The following is a 19,588-nucleotide window of genomic DNA, read 5'->3' as shown; positions in this document are numbered from 1 at the left end:
AACAACATATTCTATGCATGCCTTAAAAAACTTTAAATTTCTTTTAATGACAAAGATTTTGTTCAATGCTTGCTAAATACGTAATCACATTTTGAGTTCATGCAACTGTTAAGGAAAAGTTGGACTTTATTCTATGAACGTCCTTTTAGTGTATAAATCCCACTGTATATAAAAATAGGTTGTTTAAAAAACTGTAAAAAAAATTTCTCAATAACGTAAAGCATTCTGCTTGCAAGTTATGTCAATAAATGGCGTCTGTGTGGTACAGCTGAGTCACTTTGCTTCCAACCTCAGGATGTTTGTGTGATGTTGCAGTCCGTACGCTTGTATAAATAATTCGGTAAATGTGTTGCTTTTGTTTGTAAGTCAGTTTTGGCAGTGCAGTCTATTTCTTTGTTAATTTGAAAATAATGTAATCGTTAAGTGTGGAGTAAATCTAATACTCTGTAACAGCAGCTTTGTTAAAAACGTAATTCAAGTTGTTGATCATTGTTCCAATTGTTGCATTGTAATCTATTTACCACATTACCAAGTATTTTGCTTAACAGATTATGAGTCCGAATTTAAAACTTAAATTAGTAACAAAACACGATTGAAAGTTGGTTAGTTTCAAAATTAACGTCGTTGTTATTGTTATCTTAATATTTCTTGAGATGATATTTAAATATTACGTACGACTTCAAAGCAGTAATATTGTTGTGAGGGTTTTCGTAAAATCTAAGTAAGTCACATAAGTCTGTAGGCATGCTTTATATGTTTTAGCCGTATTGAGTGGTTCCTTTCCTTTATGTTAACAGTATTTTTGTTTAATTTGTGTGTCTTTTAGTGTCATTAACCGTGGGGTAAACATGGCAAGAGACCTGACAAGCGCAGAAGTACACAAACAGGTTGATGATGAATGCGAACAACTGCAGATTGCCTTGAAGAAACTAAAGATGAGTGCTGAAAAGTAAGCCAGTGTTGTTTTTAATGGTTCATTAAAAAATGATAAGAAATTTGTGCTATTTACAGTGTAGTGGGAGTGCTTGTTTAGGGCAGCGTGTACCACAGACAGTGGCTGTTCTCTCCACCCCACGTTTGGTCGCGCGATCGGTGCAGTGTGAGACGGATAGCAACAGCTGGTGACGTAGCACCCAAACTGTCCGGTTTAAATAGCGGGAAAAAAAATCAGTGCTTGCACCAGTTTATGGAAAGGCGTCTGGTCCTGCTTGGTAAGGCAGTAAAACTTTGAGACAGAGCAAGCAAGAAGTACCATTTTGCCGCAAAGTGTTTTGGTCTGCTGGAAGAGCGGCTCACGTCTCTAAACCCCCTCTTTCCCCACCCCAGGGAGTTAGTGCTAGGTTTTGATAGGCTAGGTAGTTAGAATAGATATAGTAGTTATATGTCTAAATTATATAAACAAATATATGTATTTGAACCTATTTACGCGTGTGAGCATGTTAGTGCAAACAAATGGTAGCGTGCTGTAGGCGTGTTCTCGTCGTGTGAATGAGGTGAATGTGTACCACTAGAGCGAGTGAGATTTGTGTTGTCTGTGTAGTTGTGACACAGCAGCAGCGAGAACACGTGAAGATCCGTGGAATCAATGCACTGATAGAAGAGACACTTTAGTGTAAGATTGTAAAGCAGAGTCTTTTTGTGGACTCCAAGGTCAACTGAGTGTGGGTGCGTGGTTGATGGATAGGAATAAATAAAAAACACAACGTGAGGTAAAGATTAGACAACACACCCGACAAAGAGAGCTAGAATTTTTTAGTGGAAAATTCTCCTTGGGAACTTCCATCCTCTTCCATTTGACTTAATGGGACCCATATATGATGTCAGACAATTTCATAACTCTGTTGCCAGTTCTGTATTACCTTTGTTGGTGACATAGGTTGAATGGATGGCCGCTGCTGGCCCCAGATATTTTTGTTTTTTGTTTTTAAATTTGTGATTTATAATTGTGGAAAACAAATGTTTTTCTGTTTGTGCAGTGCATGTCCAGTGAAACAAGTGGATGCCCTTTGCGTCACCTTGAAACACAAGCATGAAAACCAAGAAGAATACTTAGAAAAGGAGGACAAGGAAGACAGTAGCCATCATTTGCAGCGCCTGCATCATGGTGACATCAGGTCCAATGGCAACAAAGATGCAAGCAAAAGTGTGTGTGAAAATAGTCTTTGCAGATGCAGTGTCTGCAGGGTTTCTCAGTCCAGGACTGGAACCATGACAAAAGCTTTGAGTGTTCGAAAGCCCTTGCTTAGGGAGGCTAGATTGAAGTTCCTGGCAGAGGTACCTGGGAAGCACACAGCTTCTGCTACTCGACCACGGCCTTCAGTCAAAGGCCAGAGCATTCCTCCTACCAAGAACAAAAAATCAGAGCCGAGTCTTGGTCATAGTCTGTCTTGTCCAATTCCTTTACACCAAATTCCACCCCAGAGGTGTCCTGTGACATCACAGAATTCTCATTTTTCGTTTACAGGCACACCACACCTGGTAGATAGTTTTTCTACATTAAACTTGTCAGTTTCAGAGAGCCAGTCAGAGCTACATTTTAGGGGCAGTTATCGTGACACAGATGCCAGGCTGCCTTCATCACAAACTTTAAGAGTGCATTCTGCTGTTTCTGCATTGGCTTCACAGGTCGCCAATTCAACAGCAGCAGGAGCAACCTGTGTCTCCAGGCAAGATCTGCCCATAGAGCGTAGCTGCTCACAGGAAGCACGTTTAGATGAAATGAGTGTCAATGAGCTCGCAGCATATTTTGATGACTTTATTTACATCCCAAAGAAAATGTCCTCGATGGCAGAGATGATGTATACCTAGTTGTTAAAAACCTAGAGTCTGTAAGTAATGGATGGCAGAGATGATGTACACCTAGTTGTTTAACCCTAGAGTCTGCAAGTAATGGATGTAAACAATAGACCACTCAGAAAGACAGATTGTGGATTTACATTCTTTAAGATTGTCGAGATCAGCCTAAAAAAGGCAGACAATGATCTCCCTAGTTACATGTGCTCATCCTTTTTTTTTTAAATCTGCAAAGCTAAAATAATAACGTGTATCTGGACTACTATATTGCTGAAGGTCTAGAGTTCTGCATGTTGCAATACAAAATGTTTTTTTTTTTTTTCTCTAAGGTTTCACATGATTTTCAGCATATTAAAACTATTTGACAAAATCACTTTTTTCTGCCTCGCCATCATGTGCATCCATACAATTAATTGCTGAATCAGATATGCATACAAGATGGTTTGGCTTCAGCGCAGTTGGAGCAGAACTACAGTTTCTCAAAAAGAAAACTGGTTTTTTAATTTATTTCCTAAACTGTTTTCAATTCAGAGAACTGGGAATGTTGATGGGAGTACACTTCAGGAGCCCCTTTTGTGCTACCTCCGAGGTATCTCTTATTTCTAACAATGCGATGGATTCATATACATAAAGTGCATGTAAGGTGTGGATCTTTCGGATATCTGCCAACTATTTCCTTCTAAGAAAGGAAACTGCTTTTTGTTTATTTCCTAATCTGACCTGCCATAGTTGCTTTCAATTCTGGGTAATTCTAAGAACTGGAAATGGTGGGAGTGCATTTCAGGAGCCCCAGTTTTGCAGCAGAGGATTGTGCTGCTTCTAGTTTCTAACAATTCAGTGGATTCACTTGGAATGTACTTGTAGGTTGCATGCAATGTGGAGATCTTTATGATATCTGGCAACAGTTGTGATCTGTGCTTGTTCTTCATAGATGCTTCTGCTGTGCTATACTTCCATAAGAAGGCCCAAGATATTAGATCTACAGTCTACATCTGTGATTCCAGTTGTTTACCAGTCTCAACTGCTGTTACCAGAAAAATGTTGCTGCAAATTCTATAGGAGCATTTTAATGGAATGATATCTATTTGGTCGAATGACTAGAAATACATTGTGCAGGTGCATGCATATTGCGTGCCTTATGCATTTACACGTGCCTTTAATTCTCACAACACACTCATGTGTGTGCACACTATGGGAATGCATAGATTCATTCATATACATGCACATGATTCCTTTGATTTCTTTGATGCACTCACATTTAGGGCTGTGGACTCCATGTAGCTGTTATTCATTACAAAGTTCAGCAGCAAATGTTATTGCACATGAATAAAAACTGAAATGGAATTTTTGTTTCAGCTAAAGGGTATACAAAAATATTAAAGGTAAATGTCCCTTAAAGATTTAAAAATGCTTGGGTTTTTTCCTGCTATATGCAATTACTCTCACCTGCTTATCCATCAGGAAAAAAATGCAAATTCAAAAAAGGATGCAAAATAAATGGAGTGCTGTTATGCTGGAGAAGATTTTGGAGTGATTTTGAGTTGAGTGATTTTACATATGATTATACATATAAACATTTGCATCCCAGAAAAATGTTTGCATGCAAAAACTGGGAAAATATGCAAGTGAGACAACTGCATCTGTAATGCTAAGCGACTTGCAGAATGTTGATTGACAAGCTAGCATTTCTAATTCTCATCTGCACCACCACAGTTGAACAGTAAAAATAAAATGCCTGCGTGAGATGTCTATAAAGTCTTGTGCCTGTCTATGAAGTGTATAAAATTTTAACATACATTGAATGCATGCAGAAAGATCCATATAAATTTAGAGAATTAAATTCTAAGGGAATGGAGTTAATAAGTATATAAGCGTATGTTAAATCACTGCTTGAATGAATGTAACTGTACAGTTTGTCAGTAAAGCTGAAAAAAATTAAAACTTCTATAAGATCCTGCTGTTTTCATAGATAAGGTATGTGTTGGATGCAGTGAATTTTCCAGTCATCAGGTAATGTGAGCTTTAAACATAAACTTCTTTGCATATGAGTAAAGAAACTAAACTAAAAATTGTAAATAACCTCAAAAGACTGAAATTAACTCACCTAAAAATGTACAGGTTTAGAGAAAATAAATTAGGTGCTAGGCAAATAAAATATAACTTCTTTCGCCATTTCCAAGCATAAACTGAGCAATCAAGTAAGCCAGCAAGTGTGTTAAACAAAATATTTTGAGTACATCTTAAGATTTAAAGCAATTTCCACTCAAAGCTTTGTGAACACCTAAGGTGGAGTTTAACAACTGAAGAAAGTGGTCTGATGAATAAAAAGAATCCAGCATTACTTCTAAAGTTGTTCCAACGAGAGAGATTGAGTTAAAAAAAACAACTGATTACATTTTAGAGAAATCACATGCAACATTTTGATGAACCTAGCCATAGCAAAGTCCTTCGCAAATGACAACATGGTTTTAAGTCGAAGTGCCTGTTTACTTTGCAGACGTTCAATGATTTAGCAGTGGTCCACTTCCCTTAAATTTTTCACCAAATATTACAGTGTACAATTCTTGCAACTGTTTCTTTTTCTGAAAGTCAAATTGATCCAGAACCAAAAAGATGAATCAATCACCAATGACACAAAAAGCTGTCAATATCAAATATTGCCAAGAGAGCCATGCATTATTTGTGAAGTCTTTGTCTTCATTTATTTCTTAGTGTTTCGCATTTAATATGCAGGTTGGATGTTCAGTTAACATCAAACCAACTTCGCTGTTCAGGAATTCATTTAGCCTGAAGCACATCTTATCACCAGGCCTGGTTCTCATGTGAAAGAGAAAGTTGTTTAGTGCACAGAGACATTGATGATGCCAGGACACTGTGTACATAACCTGTTCTTAGATCTGTAGTCAGAGCACTGTCATCAGAAGCCTAAGGCTCGCCACCTTTGATAACGTGAGGCACGGGAAACCTCTCTGTTCACCCATTTGTTGGGAATGGTTTCTGACTCTGTACAGGTTTAAGAAAAGGTTGCCTAGGTATGAACCTTACTTCTAAAGAATCTTGATGTGTTGTATTTGTTGGGATGTGGCCTTTTGTGGGATGATTTGGTCATAGAAAATGACTTATGACGACATGCATTGTCAAATTACAAACACAACAGCAATATCTATTTCTGTAATGCTGTAATGATTTATTCATACAAAATGGCTTTCTAGGCAGCCTTTCTCCAAATGATCTGGTATTTACTGACAAAGACTTTGATACTTTTGAACTTTGCATCTTTCCTGAAAGGTTAAAGTCACTGATCAAGTTTTTAACGTGAATCAACTAAAAACATACTATGTGTATTCACGAGGAACATGTTATGGAGCAGTCAACTAAAATGAAGGTTTCTTGATCCTCGCAGAATCACCATCAGAGCTTGTCAACAATAAAAAATCACACAAATATCATAAATATATTGAAACACAAAGAATCAATCAGTTATCTAATCAAAAAACATAAGCGATGTTAACTAGCAACCCATCAAATAGCAATAATAATAAAAGTATAGTACACAGCATATATAATGCAGAATAACAAAGATACTTCATGGTTTCACAATTGCTGCCTTTATTTGACATACCTGACTGCTGCATGAATAAGCAAAGGTCTACAACGTTCTGCATTTTGAGGTAGGGGGGTAAATCTGTAACTAAAGGAGCTCGGCAGTTTTAAAACGGTAGAAAATAGAGGGTGTTCTCGATTGATCATACAGAAGTCCTAACCTTCGTGGCAAAGTTTTTGCTCACCCATAGCTTCAGTCAAATGTAGAATTTAGCCATTATATATGCTGGCTCTTCTAATCTACTTTCTTAACCTACCTATGTCACATGCCTGCCATTCATACTCAGGCACTTTTCTACTTTAGATCACCACAGAACCCGTCCGAGGGGCTTGAGGACAAGTACCTGAGGTTTACCTCCCTTGATGCACTCACGAAAACAGTTGCTGCCCCTGATGTTCACGTTGTCAGTAAACGTCCGTGTACAAGGCTAGCAAACTTTAAAAATCGTATTGTAAACAACTTTATGTTGGTATCTTTATATGTTGAATTACATTAGCGTTAGAGCTAGTTTTCTTACGCTTTCTTCACGTGAACACTTCACTGAAAATATATTATGAAAGGCTCGATCAGTTATATATTTGTAGACAATTAATTAATCGACTTTGATATATGGTTATATAGTCATTGCTGCAGGTGCTTCTCTGTCATGTACGTGCCTCATTATACAGAAATGAATAGGCACTAAAGCTCATGAAAATTGCAGCTAAGTGCGAGGAAACGCTCGAAGTAATAAAGGAATGACATCCATCTAATTGCAATGTGCTGTGCGTATAACGGATTTAAAACTAGAATACTCATCCGTTTTCATTGTTTCTTTCTTTCTTTACTTCGTTTTATTCCCATATCTTTTGTTTCGTTTACTTTTTATTCATTAAACTTCTTTAAGGAGTTTTCTCTGTTTTTTTCTTTTTTTTTTCTATCTTCTTCTTTTGTTTTCTCCTTTCGATCGCTCTTCTTTTTTTTTCTGCTTCTTCCTATATTTTTCATTTGTTTTGTTTGTTTGTTCTTCGATCTTTCTGAGACCCTCGCAATCGAGACAAGCGTTAAGACCAAACAACCACAGACTTCCCATCATGATTATAAAAGTCTGTGCGAGCGACTATGTTTATACCAGCGGATCGTCAGATAAGTACATTCCCTTGTTACTGTGAGAGATTAACAAAAATGTTTTTGTTTTCTTTGTAATTTGCACACGATTTCCCCTATACTTCTTAAACCACGAACTGACCTATCGCACAGGCCAGCTAGAGAGACAATGAGTAAATTATACACGGGAAGTGACATCGCATCTTTTGATTCACAAAACTTAAGAAACTGCTGCCACCATGAGCCCTCTGATGGGAATACATCGTAGCGGTGAGTGAGTGTGTGTGTGTGTGGGGGGGGGGCATGTTTCCACATCGGGTGTACACGACAGGAGATTTTCAGTGAACACCTTTAACCGTTTTATATAATCAAAATAATTACACTTAGTTCTAGTTCGCAAGCATACACATTCTTTCTCTTCCCCCCACCCACTCAGCCACACCCACCCACGTGTGAGTTCAATATGCGATTACCATATATCTTAAGCCGAACAAACATTTTCTATTTATTTTGACATGATGCTAACATATAAATCGTCGCGAAGGCAAGTTTCAAATCATGCACATGTAGCACAATCTTGTTCACATATAAAACTGTGCTATGGCCCATAGTGTCACTTAAAGCCAGTTATGTAAATAGCGAACATTTTTATGTTACAAATGCAACAAGTTTATCGTTCAAACTGTTTTCACAGAAACGAAATTAAGGTAAGGTTATATTTAGCTTTTATTCCTCCCCACTATTAGGGAGTTAAACGATTTATCTGTCTGTTAAACTATTTACATAGTTGTACAGACATGTACCCTGGGCTCCAGTCTCTCTCCGGCAAGCCACAGGCCAACAAAAGTCATGAATATTAACACCACATGACGTTACACAAGAATGCACCAATCAGGAATTTCCACAGAACAACATTCATTAAGCTTCAGGCTCATGCGTCACAAACTCTGTTGCCTCCTGGTCGTAGGCCGTCAGCAGAGAGGTAAGTGAATTTTCCTCTTTATGGACTCACTTTCGCTACAGGTTTACAACTATTTCTAATCTGTGATGACGAGATATTTGCAAGCAGCACAACAAACATACCGAAAATGCATTTAAAAAAGAAAAACTCTAATCATTGTTCTGAGGAAGATGTCATGGACGATTGGAACCAAAGCCAAAACCTTTGTCTGCGACAATAGCAGGCTGAGGAAGAAGGGTGTTGCTGGTGGTAGCTGTCAAGAACTAGAAACAAATGCTGACCCCGCACCCACCGCAAAAAATCCAAGAATCCTAAATGTTTCTTGTGAAAAGCTAACAAAGACAGCCAGTTGCATGTGTGTGATCCGGAGGAATTGACTTTATCATTGTTTAACTGCCTCAAGGAAGTCAACTGCACAGCTGCACTCTACTTGATTTTCCTTGCAGGGCGGCTCCCATTCATTTTTTAGGAGATTTACATCGCTAAGTGAAAAATTTTTAGAGTCAAAAGTTCAAGAAAATAAAAGCATACACGTATGTCCGGGTAATTCTCGGAGAAAAGTGACTTGCACATTTTATGAAAAGGAGCAACTGATGTATTAGTCATCTGCACATCGAGGAATGTTCCTGCGGCCGACATGTCCGGACAAGCCTGACATGTTCACCAGCCACCAGTTTATTTCTGCTAGCAAACAGTGGAATATTGTGTGGATGCCCTGTAGCTATTTCCTTCAGCAAATATGTGTGCATTGAACAGACACATTCCGTTAATTTTGGCAAAAGTGCCATACCGTACCGAACGTAGAAAAAAGACAGCTGTCAACTGCTTGCTGACTGACAAATGTTTGCATAATTTCATTCAGACAGTGTTCGTCGCCATATTGATAATAAAACTTGTGACATAGCCGTACAGATGTTATCACAATGTTTTATCCATTTTTTGGAAGGATATATGTAAAAGATACATAATAGATAAATATAATTTTAGTATTGTAAAATTACTGTGAATGCATGTGCCTCCCTATCTTATGTGCAGTCGACTACAAAGTGAGAGTCAGATGGAGCAAATATATAGTTGTTATGTGACTATTTGCACATTCAAGATGTGCGATATTTCATAGATTTGTTCGTGATCAGCATCCAGTCCTCGATCTGTTTTTAAAAAGAGTAGATGCAGTGGTAGGTGGTGCCTCCATGTCAACATGTCAAACATAAAGCTACAATGGAAGTGCTACACAGTTCGCCCGGAAATGATCTTTAAACTTGTAGTAAAGTCATCGCGGAAACATTCCTGTGAACGCCATTTAAAAGTGACTTTAGTTGATATCAGACACATTCCCATTAAACACTGTGTCAACCAGCCTCAGGCTGTCTGCTATGTACTCGGAGTGCACTTATTCATTTCGTACTGTGAGGTGATACTTGTTTGCTTCTTTTAAATTTCCCCTGCCCCTTCTTCATCACCCACACACACATACACATTAAGTTACAATGCCATCGCGCATGTTTTTTTTTTTCAAGAAAACCGGTCGCATAATGGTAATAATTAATCTCATAACCTATACATCAAGGTGGGATATTTTTTATTATTTCAGTCTTACTACAGTGCAACACTTTCTTCTAGTGACTGTGAAGAGCTCAGAACAAGATGCTAAGTCCTAAATTCCCTTCCGTTCTTGAGATAAACGCAAAAAAAGAAACAAAGAAAAAAAAAAAAGAAATCACCATGGACAGAAGGAGGTCAAAGACATCAGAAATGAATACGATGATATTGCAAAGGCTTCAGCCAATTGGACAACTGGGACTATGTATGTGTAATAGTGACAATCTATATCAATATGACCTATCTCTGTCCATGGAAACTTTTGTATGCATGTAACTCGAGAACGGAGGAGGGCTATTCACTGTAGTTTGCGCTGAGCTCAGTTCAGTGATTTAAAATAAGTTCATGACCGTACTTAAGTCCCGAGTTGGAGGAAGTCTAGAAAGGGTTACTAGAGGAAAAATGCCACCGTACCTTTTCATCACTACAAGGCATTGCTTTTCTCTATACTCTACACTTCAAGGTATGCGTTGCTGGGAATAAATATTTCTGCAATTGTTTACCTTGAACGGACTTACAAGTTCATCTTGGGAAGAAGGTAGGGTCTGGTGCGATCGACGGTCGCAGGCTGGAGGTTCACCTGGGTCTGTGTCTGGAAAACTTATTTATTTATGGCTCCCCGCTCCTGGCATATGTGTACCTGATTTATCAGAGAGAAGGCCAAAGGCAGCAGAAAGACAGTGAGAGTTGTGTCCACCTTCACATGGCGAACCATTTCAAGTTCCTTACGACCACAAATATACATGGCATTTTATTTTCATAACCAGCAGCTGCACCACTAGTGCTAGCTATTGCAACCTACATAATTACTAGTTATACTGACATTAATAGAGCATGTTATTAGTAGTTTACTTCTTTATCTTGTCTATTAGCTGTCAGAAATTTTGTTTGGATGTACGCCACAAAAAGAGGTGCAGACAAATTTGTAACATTGAAACAATTTGAGACGTCCTAAAAATTGTAAATTAAAAAGTACACACATGCTGACTATAAAAACAATTGTTATATAAATATCTGCAGTTTAATGCTATATGATTTATTGTGCACTGAAATAGCAATTAGATATTTTAGCGTACCGCAATTACTTCTTCACCTAAGTTTATATGCATGTTGTCAAAATGAAAGAAAAAGAATTCGTTTAACTGCCAAGTGACATTAAACTCGGAATTTTACTTGATGATTAATGGCCGCCACTTACTGAACAAGCAGCAATGGCACTCAGACCTACACTCGCACTATTTTAAGTTCGCCCCACAAAGAGCACTGCACTTAATTACCCTGTTTCCGAAACTTTACTCCTCACTCTCCCGCGCTTGCAGCTTCAGGCGTATGTTAAATATATGAATATGGAGCAATTTATCTGTGTGAAAATGAGAAAATTCTATAACTCTGTTTAATGATTCATCGACATAGTGAACGCCCACTAGGTGTCGCCACTGTAGTGATGGGAACTATAGAAGAACCTATCGACATCGAGGAGCTGGCGAAGAGGTCAGCGGAGAAAATGCTGGATGCGCCGGGCAGGAAGAAGGCAGACCTAGAAAACCCCATCATCAAATGGAACAAGTGAGTTCTCAGATAATTAACCTTACAGTCAGTTTAACAAGCGAGCTCAGTATTGAAATAATGTGAGAAAGATAGCTTCTCTTTTCACAATCTTATATCGTCTAGAATCTGTTTTCATCTGGTACAACAAAATTGTTTGTGTTCAAAGGATCTGCGGCACGGGTGCGATGGCATTTTAATGATGCTGTATCTCTGTGTAAACTGTCATGCACTATAGCCAGCTTCAACCATACGATTAGCCAGTGTTATAATCTTGAAGACCCCCCAGCTGCATACCTTAAAAATAATTATTTTATTAGGTTCACCACAAGACACTAATTCCCCGAATAACCCCATTCTTTTTGCGAGATACAACACTTTAAACATCAACATTCTTACATGTGTACAAAAGGTCAAATCCTTGATGACACATTGGCCCATAAAAACATTCTTCCAGTTCTCTCATTGGATGTAGCCTTATGATGTAAGCATATCCATGTTCCAACATGATTTCACAGATTTCTGTACATGTCCACTTGTGATTTGTTTGGAATCAAGGGCTTTGTTAAGATTCTTTAAATCGGACGAACGCCGTCAACGTTGGCGAAGTTGAAACAAAAGTTCTGAACATTGTAACATTGGTCAACTTGCTGAGCAAACCACTGCAATACAATAAGACTTTACGGCATTTTGGAGGTTTTATACTTCTGCCCGGTTCAGAAGTTCAAGAACAAAATTCCAGACTTAAACATATTTCACAAATTTTTAAATTTATTTCAAAAGCCAGTCATTTGAAAGAAAAATACTGCGCTTGGGTGGAGCCTTAAAAAATTAAAATAAAAAGTTGACTCCATATCAAAAGTTTAACTGTGAGGACCATTGTATAATAAACGTGTTTCTGAAGATTAACAGCTCTTTAGTTCTCTTCTGTGGTGGCTTTTGTGCAGGATGTTTGTAACGCACGGGAAGACTAAGTACTCGAACCCGAGCCGTCCACCCAAACCCACGGCGCACGTGCTATTTACCGCCAACTTCAGCAACGACACCCCAAACCGCAGACCTACAGGCTGAGCACCACGCGCAGCACCAGGTCCACGTGCAACATCGTGCTCAACAGGACCTACACCATTGGCGCCAGCCTTGAGGTCAAGGTATGGTGCTCGCTTGGCCCTGGGATAATAATTATATGCAGAAACTTGATTGGTGCTATCTGGGTGGTTAATGGGAGGCTTTATGTTGATAATTGACTGACTGATTGGATGATGATGATGATGATGATGATGATTAAGAAGAAAATCAGCTTAATAGAGATGAGGATTGTCATTAAGGTCCATCCATGATCAGGTCAGGACACAATAGGCTCATGCACCACCCATACCGGAAGCTACACCCATCATCATCATCATTAAAGACTTCTGTCATCTTTGGAAAAGTCTGTAATGTAAATGTGGAGAAGTCTGTAATGTAAATGTGGAGAAGTCTGTAATGTAAATGCTGGGATTTTTCAAACTCTTTTTTTTTTTTAGTGAATTGTGTGGCGTTTGAATTGAAACCCGTGCGGTTCGTTAAATAATGAATAATTTGAGGTCTGAAATACGCGGTGCAAAGTTTAGACAGTTTATTAATCCATGGTCTGATGCACGAACGTTAATTTTTTATGTATTCTAGACAGAAAAATTGCTGAAATTTATGGGTACTTTTATGTGTGGAAAATGTGATACAGACGACCTAATAGCAATGCAGCTTTGTCCAGAATACCGGATCATATAAATGTACAAATGTCTGCAGTTTGGAACAATTTCTTGTGCTTTGTAGCTAACACCTCCCAACCCTGTGATCGAAGCGAACGCTGGTTTCCATGGCGAGATGTCCATGGAGAAAGGTGTGAACGAGACGTTCGAGCAGGAGCTGACGTGGACAGTTGACAACGAAATCGAAGTGCCCTCGGGTCACGTGACCACCGCCGAGCTCGTTATCAAGGTATGTAACTGAAAAGTTAGACCACTTTTATACTGTAAGATAAGGAAGAATTATCTTTGCATACATTTGACGCACGAAGCATAACATGCCACATCCAAGTTTACAAACTCGGGACACGTATCATCTTTATTTATAAGTTGTTCCCCACCACCACAATCAACAAACCATCAGTACCTCCATGTCTGGAACATGGCGTTTGGAAAGTGAAGCCAGATGAATTTTTCACTTTTTGACAGACGCCATGAAAATCCTGAAGGAACAGCTGACGTGAAGGTGGTACTTCAACATAATACAGGAGATATTGCACACGCTGCTGACATGATTAACTCGGCCATGAAAAAGTTGCGGTGGCATGTGTCCGTGCAACTATTATTGAAGAAATTGTTTCTGTTTTCAGGAAGACGAGTTTGATGGCGAGTTCACCACCAAGACCACCTTTCAAGGCAAAGTCATCGTGGTCTACGAGACCAAGCAACACGATTTTGTAGACGCCGTCCAGCGGGATGTCACGGCCTTCCTCACTCCGGACAAAGGCTTCACCAAAGACAAGGCTGGCAGACCCGTTTTCATCACAAAAGGAAAATGCAGGTGCCGCTTCGGCATCGAGCAGAACGTGCTTTTGAAGCAGTCCCAACTGCCGCTCCTAGAAACCCAGGCGGATGAGGATTTGTCACAATCACCACCGCTAGAAGCCACTGAGAATGGGTTGTAGTGTCCTCTGAAGAAAGACATGTCTCCTTCCCAGTACTCGTGCAAAGAAAATGTGAGTGTCCACTTCCCGAAGGCTTCTGGCAGAATGCTCATCTTGTTCTGAATAACGATTGTCCTTCCCATATAAGTACAGGAAGAATGTGATCCATTTATCCTTGGGAGCTGTCAGTATAAGGAGAAGTAGGGACATGTTAAAATACCCCAGTGAAAACTGTGATACCAGTGTTCTTTGTAAAATTGCCGCATTGTCAAGACAGCAAAGGTTTGGTTTGGTTGTCAATCTGCTTGCTGTTGTTATTGTTATGGATAGAAATTGTGTGGTTGTGTTACGTTACTGCAGTAAGATGTTCTGGTTGTGAAAATGTGTTAAATACAACTTTGATGACACACACATACACACAGAATTTACGAGTAAGGAGTGCGAGAGAACAAGAGAAGGAGACTGCATATATATTAAGAATTCACCCTTTGATTAGCAAAATAGCAAAAGAACTAGCAACTAACACCATGATTGTTTATTGATGACTTCACTGGTTCCAACTATTGGCTATAGTTGACATGTTTGGTCACTGCCTGTTAATGCAATAGTGGTCAGTATGCAGACAAATCTTGAGGTTGTGTTTAAAAAAGTAGCATATGCATGATTAAGTCCATTATATTCATCCTTATTTAAGTGAATATAATATTAAATCTGTATTCAGTTTAGCACAAAACCATATGGAGAGCAATGATTGACAAACAACATTTGCGACCGAGGTCAAACTGTAGCTTTTATTTCAACTTTTTTTAAGGTTGCCCATGATTGCATAATAATATCACTTGGCATAAAATTATGTTGTTCTTTAATTTTTGCTGTGCTATTGTGTTCACCAAGTTGTGTACATTGAGAATAGCAATTTAATTTATCGATCAGTAATATTTTAAGGTAATGATGTAGATCTTTAATGTTTGTGCTGGAAAGTTTCTGATATGAAACTCAATCAGATTCAGATTAAATGTGTTTTTTTCAACAACAAATGCCTAAAGCAAGAACATAAGCATTAATTTCTCAGTCATATAAATCAAATGATTTAAATATAAAAGGCAGCACAAAACAAATAATCAGCTGCCTATGGCACATTTATATTGCTAAAAAAGGCTCAAACTATACAACATAGTCTGTATGACCACACACAATTTCATCACAAGATAAGGAATTCTAAACCAGTTAGTAAATGCATCCATGTTAATAAAAATAACACAATGGTGACAGGTCATACAAACATGATATCACCTCTCAATGTGCATACTGATTTTCAATTTACTCTATTTTCAATGAAAAGAGCTGCTGAAACCAGCATTCAAGAGCATTCCTAATATGATAAATTAAATATGATATAAATGAAGGCTGAAAATTGTGAATAAGAAGTGTCCCTATTTTTGATTCAATACATAAATGCAAATAAAAATGTTGCTGAAATATCCCCTCACTAAACTATCCTAACACATGACCTATGGCACTATTATCTGACTTAATAAAAGACTATATATGTCAGAGATAAAAACTTTGTTCATGGCATAGATCATTGTCCAAAAAAAGAAAAATCTGTGGTATAGACACAAAATGTTATCAAATATCTGGGTCTCAAAACTGTAAAACATTTAAGTTTCATAAGCGCAAGTTTGTTAGCAATCATGTGCATAATTTGATTTCACTGGTTTGACATTAACAGTTAAACTGATCAGGGAAGACAATTTAGCCTTAAGCAAGGGCCAGCCGAGGCCTGTGACAGCTTAGTATGAGAAGGTAAACAGCAATGAAAGTAAAGGATTGAGTTTTGCCTGTATCATGCAATATACTATGGAGATGTGGCGAACCACTTACAGTTCATGGTTTCTTTGGTCACTAGCCTATGAGGTCCTTTACCTTCATTGTACATCAAGTAGCCTTTTAAACAGGACCTGATAATAATTTCCTGACTGACAGTTATAAAATTGTAATCTATTCATTCATCTCCAACTGCATATTGCGCAAGTAGGGTTCCCAGTTGTCATCATTGCTTCCTTTCTTCAGGAAGATGTTTACAAACCCATCCTCAATCTAAAAAGAAAGAGACAGAAATTTAGGAGATTGAGCCAAGCAAAGTAAACTAAGCTGTTCACATTTTTCTTAATATGACTTAGAAAAACCTCTTACCTCCCAGTGACTGCTATCTTTGTTGATGGCAAACACAAGATTCTGTTTTGCCAGTGTCCACATTTTACCAGCAAGTTTTTCATTTCCAGTAACAGTCAGAGAGAATGACCTGTAAAAATAATCTTTTTATAAACAGAAAAACAAATTTGTGATAAAATTTGAAAATAAAATGTTTCTATAAGCTTTTAGAATCAAATGAGTAATAGTTATATACTGCATTGCTTCTTAGTCTGGTTTTTGTAAATAAAAACAATAACCAAATGATTCACTAAAAAAAAAAATATTTTATGCCTGTATGATTTTTAAGCTCAATAATTATAATAAAAATAATCCAGTAAGTTGATAGCATAATATTTATTGATTGCAATTCATTTCAGAAATAAAAATAAAAATATTCACCTTTCTTCAAAATCACAAGTAATAGATGCATTTTGGGCCTGGTCTTTTCTCCCACCAATTATTTTTTTAAATCCCCTACTTTTGGCTTTGAGGTTTGGAATTTCAACACGCACACGTATGAATCCTGGCTTAGTCCGATCATTCAAGACTGAAATATTGATATGAACAGCAAAAACTAGATACATATATATTCATAACTTAACAATATTAATTAAGTCTCTATATAATTTTTGTATGATTGTATGTACATCATCATAGTGCTATAGCTGTTAACACATATAATAATGTGATGTCCAGTCATTTTGACCTTACCTCTGCATGAGATCATGACTAAGTGGAGTGTTGCTTTATTTACTCACAGAATATGATTTTGGATAGTGTATATAGGTGGTTCGTAAATGCTTACATTTGATATAAGGTTTGGGAAGACTTCTTCAAACACTGGACATGCAGGGTTTCCCACATCCTTCTTTAATTCTCTATTTCAGTATTCATTTATGAGTCGCCGGGTTAAACAGTTCCAAGTTTTTAGATTTTCTTGCGTTTAACAGTCAATAAAACAGTAAATGCTGCCTGAATGCAACTTTACGTGTGCCCATAAAACCATGAAACTTTTACATACCAGAAAAGGGGCTAGAATTAGGATTATAAACATTGGATTAGGATTATAATTTGTTTTAGGGCTAGAATTAAGGTTTAGGCTTGTGTGTGGATTATGTTTTGCTCTAGTTGAGTGCGTGCGTTCATGTTGGGGTACCTGTCTCTGCCAACAAGCAACGCTCAGCGATTAGGCGCCGTGATGCTTTCACTTTCACTTTGCTGTATCTCGACTGTACCGCTTTGCTCACCAATAATTGTAGGAATATATATTATCACCACTTAATATAAAGGTGCATATATTTGATTGTGATCTCTATCCAAGTATAATACAAGTTTTTAAATAAAAAAACATTCGATGTGATGGAGCCTATAATAGTTTACCGTAGTCTGGATCCGTGTTCGCCATCGCCATTTCCGCAAACGAAAGACAAGTCTGTCAAAAGGGCAGTTCTCGGGAGGCCAACTCGTAAAACATTTACTTTCGAGAAAGGAATGGTTACGATAACGTTAGCTTTTCCACTAAGTCTTCTTGTCTTTTATTCCCTTTGATTCCTCTCTCTTAGCTTTTTTCCATGTCCTATCCAGCAATTCAAAGGGAAGCAACTTATGTTTATTTACATTATTTTTGTTGTCTCCCCTAGAAGCGTAAAAATGGCCTGAAAACATCTCTTGACTGGTTTATTAGTTCATCACCAGATACGCTGGTCTGCCAGTGGTGCTGGTCCACCGCTGCTAATTTCTGGGCATGGGGAGACCCGTCGATTTACTGCAGCGACCAGGGTAGGCTGCCTGTGACGGTCGTGCGTGTTGTTGAGCAGATCTTGCATGAGGCGGCCGGACCACTCTTTCATGTTCGTCATCGATCAGTTCTCTTTTCTCTGCTCGGCGGCGTCCTTCCTGTTAAAAATACACTCAAACCTTGCAAAGTGGTTAAAATAAGAAAGAAATTTAAAAAAATGCACGCACATAGCAGATCAGGTGGCCTTTGGGGGTGGCAACTGGGCGATAGGAGATACGAAAGGACCCCGTGATAGGAGATTTTTGTCGCCAATACAGGGCCTCGCGGACTGCTAAGGCTCCCTCTGCACTCACACACACACACACAGATTTAAGACTTATTTGTTACTCTAAGTGTTCTTGATTCACACCATCATCGTAAACACCACCAGGGGTACCATCAGCTACAACATAAAAAAGACATGCACAAATAAGCTGGGTGTACAAGAGCGAAAGAAAAATATAAAAGGAGAGGGGAGGGAGAAAGAGAAGGGGTGTATGGTAGCAGATAATTTTTGTTACAGAGCAATGTGTGTGTGTGTGTTTGTGCTTGCGTGACTGTCTTATCATATTCTTTTTGTCTTTACGTGCAGCTTCTGGATCTGTTTATGCAATTGCCTCTTTTTCACATTAACATAACGCAGGCCGTGTGTACAAATAAATAAACATGCTCGCGAGCATGACCTACACACATACACATATGCGTGCGCCTACACCCATCCACACACACATATGCATGATGCCTCATTCTATTTTGTGGATCGAGGTTTTGATCAACTACTGTCACAAAACAATGATAGCAGAGGAAACCAAGACTCTTTGCGAGCTAAAGTTTGTTCATCAAAGACAGAGTTTGAACAAGAACAAGAGAGGCTGGCCATATTTGTGGTAGAGGGGAATATAAATATCCCGGCTTTGAACGGCATTTTCTTGTCGGAAAAATGCACGTTTGGAATAAAGGAACATATTAAGAGCTATCTGTGTTGGGAGTGTACAGCTGAGAGATATTGTGGTTAAACTTAATTGGAGCTGAGCACATCTCTCTCTCTCTCTTGTGTGCATGTTCATAATATAATTCCGCAGTTCGTGTATAGATTAGTGTTGATTACATATCTGTTAGTTAAATATAGATTTTCGTGAAAGGTGTGTACTATATGACTTTATGCACATTTTGTGTGGCAGAGCGCGGTTGTACATTACCTCCCTTGATGTTCAGATTTGTTCTAATTGTTCCCCTTGATGCGTTTTAAGGAAGAAAAGGGACTTTGGTGGTCGGCCCGAGTGAGTTGGTGGATTGGTAGTATAAGCGAGCATATTCACAAAAAATTACATGCTGCCATTTAGTCAGTCAACT

The 19,588-nt window shown here is 38.3% G+C and overlaps 3 protein-coding genes across 4 annotated transcripts; 2 read left to right on the top strand and 1 right to left on the bottom strand.

Moving 5' to 3' along the window:
• The first annotated feature begins 105 nt into the window (after nucleotides 1-105).
• On the top strand, nucleotides 106-4,314 carry LOC112574456. 2 transcript variants are annotated; one of them, XM_025255540.1, is made up of 3 exons: nucleotides 106-361; nucleotides 827-949; nucleotides 1,977-4,314. In XM_025255540.1, exons 1-3 carry the CDS (start codon nucleotides 345-347, stop codon nucleotides 2,806-2,808), a joined length of 972 nt encoding a protein of 323 aa, XP_025111325.1. In that variant the 5' UTR covers nucleotides 106-344; the 3' UTR covers nucleotides 2,809-4,314. The 2 variants fall into 2 exon arrangements, with proteins under 2 accessions (XP_025111325.1, XP_025111326.1); XM_025255541.1 differs by having other exon boundaries at nucleotides 108-340.
• Nucleotides 4,315-8,387: 4,073 nt separating this feature from the next.
• LOC112573904 lies at nucleotides 8,388-15,112 on the top strand. Its single transcript, XM_025254599.1, has 5 exons — nucleotides 8,388-8,465; nucleotides 11,460-11,612; nucleotides 12,539-12,742; nucleotides 13,407-13,571; nucleotides 13,969-15,112. The coding sequence occupies exons 4-5, from the start codon at nucleotides 13,458-13,460 to the stop codon at nucleotides 14,281-14,283; spliced, it is 429 nt and encodes a 142-aa protein (XP_025110384.1). The 5' UTR covers nucleotides 8,388-8,465; nucleotides 11,460-11,612; nucleotides 12,539-12,742; nucleotides 13,407-13,457; the 3' UTR covers nucleotides 14,284-15,112.
• LOC112573905 lies at nucleotides 15,035-18,064 on the bottom strand. Its single transcript, XM_025254601.1, has 4 exons — nucleotides 17,839-18,064; nucleotides 16,858-17,005; nucleotides 16,459-16,567; nucleotides 15,035-16,362 (listed from the first exon to the last, which is right to left on the bottom strand). The coding sequence occupies exons 1-4, from the start codon at nucleotides 17,867-17,869 to the stop codon at nucleotides 16,264-16,266; spliced, it is 387 nt and encodes a 128-aa protein (XP_025110386.1). The 5' UTR covers nucleotides 17,870-18,064; the 3' UTR covers nucleotides 15,035-16,263.
• Between the last annotated feature and the right edge of the window lie 1,524 nt (nucleotides 18,065-19,588).

This window comes from Pomacea canaliculata, linkage group LG10, assembly GCF_003073045.1.
Source record: "Pomacea canaliculata isolate SZHN2017 linkage group LG10, ASM307304v1, whole genome shotgun sequence".
Classification (NCBI taxonomy): Eukaryota; Metazoa; Mollusca; class Gastropoda; order Architaenioglossa; family Ampullariidae; genus Pomacea; species Pomacea canaliculata.
Note: the sequence above shows the minus strand (reverse complement) of the source record. Positions and strands in the feature narration are given on the sequence as shown.

Bases quoted from the DNA above. Each gene is read 5' to 3' on its own strand.
- LOC112574456 (XM_025255540.1), top strand. The intron at 950-1,976 runs GTAAGCCAGTGT...CTGTTTGTGCAG, and splicing joins CTAAAGATGAGTGCTGAAAA to TGCATGTCCAGTGAAACAAG.
- LOC112573904 (XM_025254599.1), top strand. From the start codon at position 13,458: ATGTCCATGGAGAAAGGTGTGAACGAGACGTTCGAGCAGGAGCTGACG. The intron at 13,572-13,968 runs GTATGTAACTGA...TTCTGTTTTCAG, and splicing joins CCGCCGAGCTCGTTATCAAG to GAAGACGAGTTTGATGGCGA.
- LOC112573905 (XM_025254601.1), bottom strand. From the start codon at position 17,869: ATGGCGATGGCGAACACGGATCCAGACTACG. The intron at 17,006-17,838 runs GTAAACTATTAT...TCAATATTTCAG, and splicing joins GAACACGGATCCAGACTACG to TCTTGAATGATCGGACTAAG. The intron at 16,568-16,857 runs GTGAATATTTTT...TTATTTTTACAG, and splicing joins ACTTGTGATTTTGAAGAAAG to GTCATTCTCTCTGACTGTTA.